We start from the raw sequence: 12,199 nt of genomic DNA on the forward strand, positions 1-12,199 counted from the left end.
CCGAAATGTCACCTTTCCTGTTCTTCTGATGCTGCGTGTGGTGTTGTGCTCCTCCAGATCCACAGTGTTATCAGATGACAAAGTAGACTTTTTAAAAAAAAAAGTCTTTCAATCCCTTGTTTCCCCCAATGAACTTAACTGACTTTAGGATTTAACTTCAGAGAAATTTTTTTCAGCTTCCCAATAAATTAGCTCATTATAAACTAGTAGTTATCTATCCTGGAAGTCTTTTATGGGACAGTGTAGAGAGAGCTTGACTTTCAGTTTAAAAGAGTACAGAGAGCTTTGCACTGTAGATGTCCCATTTTGTCCTGTCCTGGTAGGGTTGGATGGGGACAGTGTTGAAGGAGCTTTACTTTTAGTTTACTTCTACTTAAAAAAATACAGTAGAAAAACTTTACTCTTGCAAATGATCTGGTGCTTTCCCTCTCCTGGGAGTGTTTGATGAGGATAGTGTCAAGGGAGCATCACTTTCAGTTTGTAATAGTAGAAAGAGAGCTGTACACTTATCTAACCCTGTACTTTTAACTGTCCTGGGAGTGTTTGATGGTCAGTGTAGAGCAAGATTTATTTGCAGTTTAAAAGAGTAGGAGGATGGACCTTTATTCTGTATCTAACCCTGTGCTGTACCCCACTTTTAAATGATGGAAACGTGACATCAGTAATGTATTCCAAGTCACATGAAGCACAAATCCTTTACCTTCTCAGCCAGATCTGATCCCTCGGCCTTTAGCTTGGATTGCAGGGAGCTTATGTCAGCGGAAAGCCCACGATGTTCTGTCTCCAGAGTCTTGCGGCCGCTGTTCAGTGTGCCAACGTCCCTCGACTGCTTGTATTTGTTCACAGCCTCTTCAAAATGGCGATACAATCCCAGTCTCTTGTTCACCAAAGTCAAAACCTGCTCTGTAATTGATGCCACCTTCATCCTGGCTTCTGCTGCTGGGTCCTGTATGGGTGAGAGTTGGAAATAATGAGACAAATTAAAGAAAAAGGAAATGTTGCTTGTAATAGTTAAAATAAGAAATGTGTGCTTCAAATGGACCTCTGTGTAGTTCAATGTCTCTATAGGCTCTGGAAACAAGGAGGAGGAAGAATATAAAAAAACAAAGCTAATTCTGATTCAGCAAGTTTAAGAAAAGGTGTGGTGTTGCAAATTTAGAAATTAACAATAGATCCTTTACCATAGTAAAATATCCCCATTGTACCTCACAGGGACAATTATGCATCAAATCTGACAGCAAGTCACTACAAAAATTTGCTCAGAGATTATCTTTAAGAAGCATCTTAAAAAGGAGAGTGAGGTAGAAGTGCAAAGAAGTTTAGGGAAGGAATTCCAGAGCTTATGACCCAGACAGCACCAATGCTGGAGCAATTAAAATCAGAGATATCCAACAGGCCAAAACCGCAAGAACACAGAGGTCTCTCAAGGTTTGTAGGTTTGGAGTACGTTACAGAGATTGGGAGATGAGGCCCTGGAAGGATTCAGAGACTAGATAGATTTGCACTTATAAAGTACTCTTCACAACCACTGCATGTCCCACACTGCTCTATGGGTAATGAAAAACTTGTATATTCTTCCTCAAAATAACAACTTAGGATCTTTTATATCTGCCTGAGGGGGCAAATGGAGGCAAACTGCATTTAGTGTCTCATTTGAAAGATGAACCTCCAACAGTGCACTAAATCTTTTAGGTACTGTACTCGGGTCAGCCTTGATTTTTATTCGACTCAAATTCTGGAGTGAACCCGCAACTTTGTAACTCAAAGGCAAAAATGGTACGAGCTGACAAAAGCACAAACTTAGTGGGAGGTTACAAAAACAAGGTTTTGACAGACTAGGAGCCAAATGCAGGCCATAAACACCTGTGGGTGATGGGGAACTGGAATTTGCAGCAATAAGATATGGGCAGCTGAATTCTAAACAAGCCAAACTTTTCTGGGGGCCAATTTAACAGGAAGTCCCATGACAGTAGGATTAAAGGTGTCTGAATCACTTTAACAAGCTCACCTTAGTGATGGAGAAATCCAAACGTACGTAAATTATGACAGTGAAGAAGAGAATGTAGAAAGCTCCGACCACAAGCAGGGGCTCCTGCAGCATCAGGATCCTGTTGAACGTGTAGTGGACCTGAGGACAGGGAGAGAAAAAAAGTGAACACAACCCTGAGCAACAGTGGTCATTATTGCAGGCAATTTCTTCATGGGTTTCATGCAACACCCCTGTCCCTGCACCGAACCAATCACACCTACAATCAGGACACTGAGTCCCTGGTTTGGTCCTTGGTCTCTGCAAAGGGTGACAACCCAGGGTGAGCCAATTGTCAGGAAGCTGTAAGAGTCTCAGCCAACTTTCACCGAGGGGAGACAAAGAGGAACAAAGTTCCTGGTCACAGGTCAGTGTCTGCTGCTACGAACCGCAGGCATGTCTACACTATTAGGCTGGACTGTGATGCCTCGTGTGGTCGAATGGACCATTGATAAGCACTGTATGGACTTTCAGATCAAAGATGGTAATGGATGTAGGTTCTGAAAGTCAACTGCACATCTGCTGGGACAACAAGGTGCAGAGCTGGATGAACACATCAGGCCAACCAGCATCATAGGAGCAGAAAGGCTGACGTTTCGGGCCTAGACCCTTCATCAGAAATGAGGGAGGGGAAGGGGGTTCTGAAATAAATAAGGAGGGGGAGGTGGATAGAAGATGGATAGAGGAGAAGATAGGTGGAGAGGAAACAGACAGGTTGAAGAGGCGGGGATGGAGCCAGTAAAGGTGAATGTAGGTGGGGAGTTAGGGAGGGGATAGGTCAGTCCAGGGAGGACGGACAGGTCAAAGGGGCAGGATGAGGTTAGTAGGTAGGAGATGGGGTGCGGCTTGAGGTGGGAGGAGGGGATAGGTGGGAGGAAGAACAGGTTAGGGAGGCGGGGACGAGCTGGGCTGGTTTTGGGATGCGGTAAGGGGAGGGGAGATTTTGAAGCTTGTGAAATCCACATTGATAGCATTGGGCTGCACATCTGCTGGGGTGGGGGTGGGGAGAAAGAAACAGTAAACACCTCAGTCCCAAAGCCATGATAGTGGGGAAGGAGTTAAAACACCAGGCCAGGTAAACCCTTTTGTTAAATGGCTATATCTCTGGGATGGTTCATGGGTGGGCAAACATAGCCTCAAAAGTCAGGCAACTGACAAAGGCTAAAAAAAACCTGGTAGCACAGACATCACTTTCAAAAACATAATCAACATCACTAATACCAAGTACCATGCTTACTGTACATGATGCCAGTTCTCGCCTTCCCTCCCCAGTCACAGTATCGACCATGAGGTGTCACAATCACTGGTATCCTCCCATCCAGTCAACTTACTACAATATCCTGAATGTGTTGCTCCACCAGGTTAGACTTGTGAGCAATAATGACAGGTCGTCCAAAAGTGTCCAGATAAGTATAGTGAAGCTCATCGGGCTTTCGGTCTATCTCATATGGAGTGTCCACATGAATATTCCTGTGGAATTGAAGGGCAAAATGAGCTGAGTATTTAGAGCTACATGCTCGAGGCAAGGAGGATAATACTGGAAAATGGAATTCTCCATTATTTCTGCATAGTCTCTCTCTAACACTCCTTGGACAGGTACAGCACAGGGTTAGATTCAGCGTAAAGCTTCCTCTGCACTGTCCCTATTAAACAGTCCCATGATAAGAACAGCACATTGTTAGATACAGTGTAAAACTCTATCTGCACTGTCCTCAAAACACTCGCGGGACAGGTGCAGTACTGGATTAGATAAAAGGTTTTAACTAGATTGGCTAAATATTTGTTGCAGCCAACCCACAGTGCACCCTTACTGCATTCCCTTTCCCTTTCTCCCACCAACCACAAGAATCAACATAGAGAATGCTCATTTCCCAACCACATCTTTTGCAGCTTTGGAAGTGGGTGATCACAAGCTGAAAGCTTGAGAAATTGCATCTAATCTAAATGTATAACATCCACAATTTAAATTATCATGTTAAAATTGTTATTCTGATATGTAGGGAACTTCTGCCCCTTTAAGCAGCACGTACAATCCTGATGATGACATGCAAATTTACAAAAGACCCTTGCTGCAATTTGGTCATAATTCTGGCCAGGATATCAAGAAGATTTTTAAAATTCATTTGTGGAACATAGGCATTGCTGGCTGGGCCAGCATTTACTGTCCATCCCTCACTGTCCCCGAGAAGGTGGTGGTGAGCCGTCTTCTTGAACTGATGCAGTCCATATGCTGTAGATAGACGAACAATACTGTTAGGAGGGAATTCCAGGATTTTGACCCAGCAACACTGAAGGAACTGTGATATATTTCAAAGTCAGGATGGAGAGTGGCTTGGAAAGGAACTTGCAAATGGTTGTATTCAAGGGAAGAAGGAACTCAGTTCCCTGTGGAGGTTCGGACTGTTCACTTTACAGCAGTGATGGTTAACAGGAGATGAGAGAGAGGCATTCGTAAAAATCACAAAAGGTGTCGACAAAGGAAATCAGGATCAACGGTCTCCAGAGAGAGACAGGTCTTTCAGAAGCTCTGGGGAAATCTTGTTGCTTCACCTAACTTGATGAAGGACATCTCAAAATAGCAGGAAACAAGGGGGAGATCAACTTTACGTATTCAAGTCAAAAAATCTCTACACATCAGCAGCCCAGATTCCACAATTGGTTCACAGCTAATAAACTCAAAGATACTAGCCAGTAGATTTGTTAAAGGAGCTGACTGAAGCCATGTTTTAAGGAGCACCTCAAATGAATGGTGAGAGTGTGGTTGAGGGAGGAAACTCCAGAGCTCGGTGCCCAAGTAGTTGACAACACAATCATCCAGTTTGGATTGATTAAAAATAAGGTGATCAAGAAGGCAGAATGACAGGAACACAGATCTCAAGAGGTACTAGAATTGAAACTGGTAGGAAGAGGTGAGAGGCAAGGCAAAGATGAGAACAGGGGTGATGAATTAATGTGTACTGGTGGACATGGGCATGGGCACAGACATTGTCTGATGAGTACAGGACTACCTTCGGCACTGGGCTAGAATAGTGCGTGAGCCCTCACCAGACATGGACTTGTGAATATGGGGAAATTGTAGTGTGGTGGTAATGTTGCTACATGAGTAACCTAGAGACCCAGGTTTATAATCTGAGGACATGGATTCAAATCCCACCATGGTATTTGGTGGAAATTAAACAAATAAAATTTGGAATTGAAAACTGGTCCCATGAAACTAGTGACCACGAAAACCATCATAAAACCCTCGATCTTACCTGGTCTGGTCTGGTCTACATGTGACTCTCAACCGCCCTCTGACGTACCCTAGTAAACCACCCGGTTCAAAAGCAATTAGTGATGGACAACAAATGATAGTCTTGCCAGAAATGTTCAAACCCCATCAGAGAATAGTGAACACTGATGGAGACCTGTGCTTACTTTGCCAGATGCAGTACGAAGAACACCCAGGAGATACACAATTCCAGCAGTCAACAAAATCGTCAAATAAGTTTCCAAATGACCCCTTTCTGTAATATCTGATCAATCACTTACCTCGTTCCCTCTGGTAGGATAAGTTTCACAGTCAGAAAATCAATTACTTGATCGTCAAATACATGATCAACGAACCTCATCTTCAGTGCATACTGGTCACCTGGTAGCAGATGAAGCGTGACAGACATGGAATCAAATCAATTACAGCAACAGAATGAATACACAGTAATGCAATACATGTTCAAGTGACCAACTGCAGTAGTGAAGCAGGTGCCAGCAATCAAATGCATGGCATTTTAACCAAATCACAGCAGCAAAGCAACATCACTTGATAGTTTCAGTGTTAGAGGTGGAGCGAAGTACATCCCGATGGGTCAGTGGGCTCATGCAAAGACTGGCAGTGAGACACACACACCCCAATGCAGGTACTCAGACTAATGTGATCCAAGCCAGTTTGTGAAGCCTTCTGTGGTTGAATATTGCACTAATTATCAAATCTCATTTGTACGTGTAGGACAATCATTTGGCAGAGGTACTACTTGGAAAGCTCAGCAAAATTTATTGCTTGCAGGAGAGTAGACAGAAAAAAAACAATAGCTGGGCTTGTGGAGCATCTATCCTAGAGTTAACAGGCTTCAGTCTGGCTCTCAGCCCTGTCTCAGCCACCATCCACAAACATGTTCTAGTCAGGCTGATTACCATGGGTACCGCCACAAAGTGTCACCACTGGTCAGGTGCAAAGCAATTTTCCAGATGAATGCTGTGTGATGACTCTGAACAAACAGCACTCACTGTTAGACCTCTCTTCCCCATTTAAGAAGTCAGACTGGTACTAACCAAGATTGTAAAGATACTCGTAGCTGGGCAGGTTGTATCCAATGACATAGTGAGTCTTCCAGCCGCCAAACAGTGGGAAACGTGGACGGACCTCCATCTCCACAGAGTCATCCAGAACAATCAGGTGGCTGGTGGAGATGTTCCCAATATCATCACGATAGTATACGTCCTGGGCTGCAGCAGGCAGGATGGTCTGCAAGCAGGAAATAGCACTAGACTCACTCTGCTTCCTGAAGTATATTTATTAGTTAGGCATGTATACAATTTTGAAGTTGCAGATGATACAGACCTTGGAAGAACTGTGAATTGAGAATAGTGACAAACTTCAAAGAGGTTGAGTGTGTGTGTAGTGGAATGGATGAAAGAGTAACTGAGGAAATTCAGCCTAGAAAGGTCTGAGGCAATACATTTTGGTAGTAAGAACGTAGACTGACAATACAAGCTGAATGGTATAATTCTAGACGTAGAGGTCAGTTCCACTGAACTGAGCAGCCTCACGTAGATTACTGTAATCTTTTGCAGATCTGCACAGTACAAATAGTCCATTCAGCCCATCAAGCCTGCATGTGGTCTTTCACAAGGCAATCTAGATGGTTCAGCTTAACTCCCGACCCACCATTTTCCCCATACAAGTTATTTTCTTGAAGTATTTCTCAAATTCCTTTTTGAAGGCCACGAATGAACATCTATTCACCACTTCAAATCTTAACACTTCATTGCGCAAAAAGAAACTTTTCCTTACGCATACTCTGGTTCTTTTGCCAATCACCCGTGTCCTTTAGGTTATCAACCCTTTAGCCACTGTGAACAGTTACACTCCATTCCCTAAATCTTTCAGAATATCAAATTTCCAAGGAGAACTCAGTTTCTCCAGTCTCTCATTCCAAGAATAATTTTAATTACCAAATCCTGGTCATCCATGGAGGATAGGGGCACAGAACTCCTAAGGATAACACAAAAACATGAAAAGCGCAGCAAGAGCAATCCATTATCAACCGCAAAGGACTGCAAGATCCATCAGGACCTGTGAATTAGGAAATAAAATCATCAGGTCTGGGGCCCATCTCATGGGAATGCAGATCTGTAAGTAAGGAGTACACATCTAACAAGCAGAGTGTGTAAATATTTTCTGTAGCTTATCCGTGGATTACACTATGTGGTGCCCACAATTGAATACAAATGTACGAGTTTGATAGGACTAGTTTAGCCCTACTTCTTGGCTTTTGTACCCTATGCCTACTCCTGCTCCTAATTCCTACGTTTCTATTTATAAAGCCGAGGATCCTGCAAGTCTTGTCAAAAGTCTTAACCTGCACTTTCAAAACTTTGTGCATAACCACCCTGAAATTGTGTTTAGGACTGGACCTTAGTTCCTGCAGCTATTGGACAAGACAGCACAGCAGGCAACCATTCAGCCCACCATATGTATGCTAGCTTAAGTAGGCTTATCTGTGATTGATCCCTACACTCTTGCATTTAAAATCAGCGGAAATCCATAAAAAAGGCCATATCCCACCCCTAGGCTGACAAATGACCCAAGTTGAACTATCCAGTGCATCAACAATACTGCAGCACAGTGTATTATGGCATCTATTAAATCTCAAGTATGGCGGGGCAGCACAGTGAATAAGCATAATACTCAAGACATGAAGATTACCTTGAAAGATTTAACCGAGGAGATCCCACTGTCGGGCTGTCTCTGATAGTCATAGCGTGAGAATGGTCCCTTTAGGACCGCGCCACAGTGTTTCAGGTCAATGGTCTCCTCTACAGCAATATTTCCCCAGTGCGATACCTCAATTAGCCGGGTCATACTGACGATGGCCAGAAAAGGGCTGTTGTTCTCATAATGCACCCTCAGTGTATCCTGAAACGTCAAGGGCAGATTGTAGAGCATGACATCAACCACGAAAAATAACCACAAACAGATTCCTGGATTCTTAACTTGTCCAGGTCCATCACTTATGTTTCTAATATACTTGAGCTACATTTTCTCAAATACCTTGGCAGTATAGAACTCAGTCTGGAGGGAACAGGTTTGACTGTTTGTTTCACATCTCTGGCCTTGCCGCAATTGTCTGTAATCCAAACAAGATCATGCATCTCTGCCAAGTTGCCAATCTGAGTCTGGGACTGGGGCAAGCAGTTCTTCAACATAAAGGGCATATCATTTCAGACTCTCAAAATGTGAGAGAATCAGAGACTGAATAAACAAATGCCAATTACCCCAGACCAGTTACTTGCTCCGTGCAAACCGACAGTCACATAAACTGATACAACAATGCTCTTAAAAACCAATTATTTGGTTTGCAAGACCCTTTAAGACATTTGCAAGACATGCAGTGTACATGTACATGCTTTTCCACTCTCATAGCAGCTAATAAACTGAAATCTATTTACCAAGGAGGCAACAGTGCCAAGGACAACCCTTTGCAAATGTCACAGACAAGAAATTCAACCCAGGAAACATGGTGTCCGTGCTGGCTCTTATCTAACTACTCCACTCCACTGCTCTTTCCCTGGAGTCCTATAATGCTTTTTAATTTTCTCCTTAAAGTTGACCAGGTATTCAATACAACACAATTCTGTAATTCCTGATCTTATTAGGCTCTCCAAGCACAAGCAAAACATTATAAACAGCACTGCCAAACATCTACACAGTTCTACAATAAAATTAAAGTTAAATATATGCAGGAGACACATGGCCAAGTTAATTAGAGCAGGCAGTGTGTTCACTGGTCACAGAAACTAGATAGATAGGAAAAGACAAGGTGATTGGTGAGGGGACAAGGGTGTTATTCTCACCTGGCTGAAGCCAGTAACGTCCTTGAATGGTCCATAATCAATGGAGTCCTCCGATTTGCTAGGATTACCGAGCTTGGTGTAACTTTCGATGTTCCTTGAAGCAAGCTTGACCCGAGTGGTCTGGGTCTTGGTGGGATACGGCGAGTAGAAGTAATGGTTGCCCTCAAAAACGACAAACTGCTTCTCAGCCTGGGCAATGTGGGTTGGGAAAGGCTGCAAAACGTGTGTGAATGTGGATTCAAGTGCGAGTTTGACTTTGGCACCAACAGCCAACTGCGTTCCCAGCTTCACTTTGAAGAACTTGCCGCTGCAAATAGAAAGTGCTCAGATAGCTCTCAAGAGATTTCTTCGGTGCACAACCCAATAAACAAACTTTCCACCAGCTAACCCAATGAGGTTTTAATGCCATAACATACACTCAGCTTTCTCATGTTTCGAACAGAGTAATTTCTGGGCCAATTCACAACAAGGGATCAGAGTTCCATGTAGGCCACACCAGGTAGGAGTGGGAAGGTGTCTGAGTGATTGCTGTTTTTTTTTAAAAGCAAGAGTCTTGTTCAATCTGTAGTCAATTTTCCTCAGGCTTTATTCACGAGTTTCATAACCTCCCCTAGTGGGATATGAACTCCAGTTTGACTACACAACTGTTCATGGCAATTTAAATGTAAATTATTGACACGATTTGCGTGTCATTGGCTAGGCCAGCATTTGTTGCCCATCCCTCTCCTTCAAATGTGTAAGGGGACTCCAGGATATTGACTATGGCAAATAGAGGAAATCGGTATCTGTCAAGTGAGGTTGGTGTGTTACCTGTAGAGTGGCGGTGCTCCCAAGCACTTGCTGTCACCTAGTCTAAGTGGGAGAGGTCAATGATTTGCAAGGTGTTGGGAAACAAGCCTTGGCAAGTTCTTGCATTGCTTGCATAAAATGGTATACACTGGTATATACAGATAGACAAGCACAAGTTTAAATGAGGAAAAAATTGGAAGGAAGCTCAAATGGAGCATTAACTGGTTGGGCCAAATATGATATCCAGCACCGATACATTCCACGTGAAGGAAGTTAGAATGGTGGGAAGAAATTCCGGGAAGTAGGCCTAAGTTGATTGAGGGGCAGAGCGACTAATGGTGGGATAAAGGCAAGTGAATAGACTAGATTTTGACATTTCATAACTTACTTTGATCCTGCTGCTTCTAATATTAGTGGGACCAGTACCCACTAATGTACCCAGATACACTACATTCCAATCTGGTACCCTTGACACTCCTAATTCCAGAAAATTGGTCATTTCACAGGGTGTTTATCCATCGTTCAAATGGACAAAATGCAAAAAAGAAAGTTTGTTTGTGGAGAGAAATCAGAGTTTACATTTTGGGTCCAGTGACGCTTCAGATATACATTGTTACATTTCACTAACTCTCTAACAGCAATGACGACAAGCTAAACAATACAACTTCTCTCACCTTACTGCTATGAAATAAATTGCATGGTAACTGTTTCTCAGAAAAAGGGAACATTACAAAAAAATGCAAGCTTCCCAACAAGAGAATGGACCAGCAATAAAGAGAAGTTTTTCTGTGAGCATGTTCACACTCAGCTGCCAGTGGATTTGCTGAATGGAATGCGTGGAAAACTGGTTGAGAACCTCTGGGCTAGTTCACTACAGCAACTCCCCAACCACTCACCACAGTGTTCACCTGGTTTAAAAAATTTTTTGACGGCGACTGGGACAGCAGTAACATTACAGCTACTCTTAAATCATGCAGGCTAGACAATGTGGGAAAATTGGAGGGTACTGTCAAAAAGAGAGTCAGTGGGGGTCAGCTACTGAAATTTGGGAGGTCGGGGTGGGGGGGGCTTTCCTGATTCCCAAACTTGTAATGGCAGCTGTGCAATGCAGCACACTCCAGGAAAGTTAGTGCAGAAGTGCTAAAAAAAACAAATCACAGCTGGGCTTGTGGGCCAAGTACTGTCAATAAAATGGTCAGTACCAGAGCAGCCAATTTGGTGCAGTGGACCATCTCCACTGACCGACTAATCAGCTAATGAATGCTGCTCATCTGAACAGCAGCAATCATTGGGCAGGACACACCAGAACTGCAGAAGTTCCTCCTTCCTTTCTCAACTGCCTTGTGTCCTGAACTAGTCAGGGACTGCTGAAGCCTGCTCTATAAAAGTGCAAATTTTACCAGGTTAAAGTGCAATGAAAGCTTGAGTCCCTTGACAGTGAATAGGTACAAGCAGAACAGAGATAAACCACTTACCTCTGCCCTTTGACACGCGTTTCTTCCAAAACCAATGAGGTTTCTTCTTCATCATCAGTTTTCAGCTGGATAAAATGAGGAGTCCAATTAAGTGTAAAATGGAGCTAAACAATTAACAATTCACCCTCCCAAATAATTCAGAAAGTCTCAAAAATAAGGAATGGTCAAAACAGAGGGACAAAAGGTTAATGGTGTGACATTACAGACATCAGCTTGACATCTCAGTCTAAGGGTTGCGGCTCCCACTCATCTCCAGTGCATGGTTTAATCACTGCTATTTCCACCAACCCCCTGCCCACTTCCCTGAAGGCACTAACCTCCATCTGGGGTGCTGTCTCATTGGTACAAGCACCATTTGCTTTCTCAGCCAAGTGAACACTTTCTAGGGATCCAAATACCAACTTCAGCAGGTTTTATAAAAAGGATGCAATCTGTCCATGCACAGTACTTTCCACCACCAGACAGAAGTCATTGGTTTCTTCCCTCTGTTCAACCCAGGGCTAGAACCACAAACATGAAAATAACTAAAAATTGGTGCAGCAATAATGTTTTCATGGCCTCAGAGTAACCAAGAGCATTTCACGCAGTCAACACAAGGGGTTTGATTTAATGCTTCACCTGAAAAACAATAAATCACTGTGCAGCAGTCCCTTAGTATTGCACCACAGCTTCAATCTAGATAACAAAGTGTAGAGCTGGATGAACACAGCAGGCCAAGCAGCATCAGAGGAGCAGGAAAGCTGATGTTTCGGGTCTGGACCCTTCTACAGAAATGCTGAAGAAAAGTCCAGACCCA

General features: G+C 43.4%; 1 protein-coding gene across 1 annotated transcript in view; it reads right to left on the bottom strand.

The window, feature by feature from the left end:
- Positions 1 to 12,199, bottom strand: part of rpn1 (ribophorin I) — a 35,765-nt gene that overhangs the window by 3,415 nt on the left and 20,151 nt on the right. The window contains exons 2-9 of the mRNA XM_048606669.1: positions 11,404 to 11,507; positions 9,140 to 9,446; positions 7,992 to 8,201; positions 6,335 to 6,527; positions 5,558 to 5,657; positions 3,358 to 3,496; positions 2,009 to 2,128; positions 701 to 946 (exon numbers count right to left, since the gene is read on the bottom strand). Coding sequence (XP_048462626.1) covers positions 701 to 946; positions 2,009 to 2,128; positions 3,358 to 3,496; positions 5,558 to 5,657; positions 6,335 to 6,527; positions 7,992 to 8,201; positions 9,140 to 9,446; positions 11,404 to 11,507 — 1,419 coding nt within the window. The remainder of the gene's footprint in view (positions 1 to 700; positions 947 to 2,008; positions 2,129 to 3,357; positions 3,497 to 5,557; positions 5,658 to 6,334; positions 6,528 to 7,991; positions 8,202 to 9,139; positions 9,447 to 11,403; positions 11,508 to 12,199) is intronic.

This window comes from Rhincodon typus, chromosome 16 (genome assembly GCF_021869965.1).
Source record: "Rhincodon typus isolate 14 chromosome 16, sRhiTyp1.1, whole genome shotgun sequence".
Taxonomy (NCBI): domain Eukaryota; kingdom Metazoa; phylum Chordata; class Chondrichthyes; order Orectolobiformes; family Rhincodontidae; genus Rhincodon; species Rhincodon typus.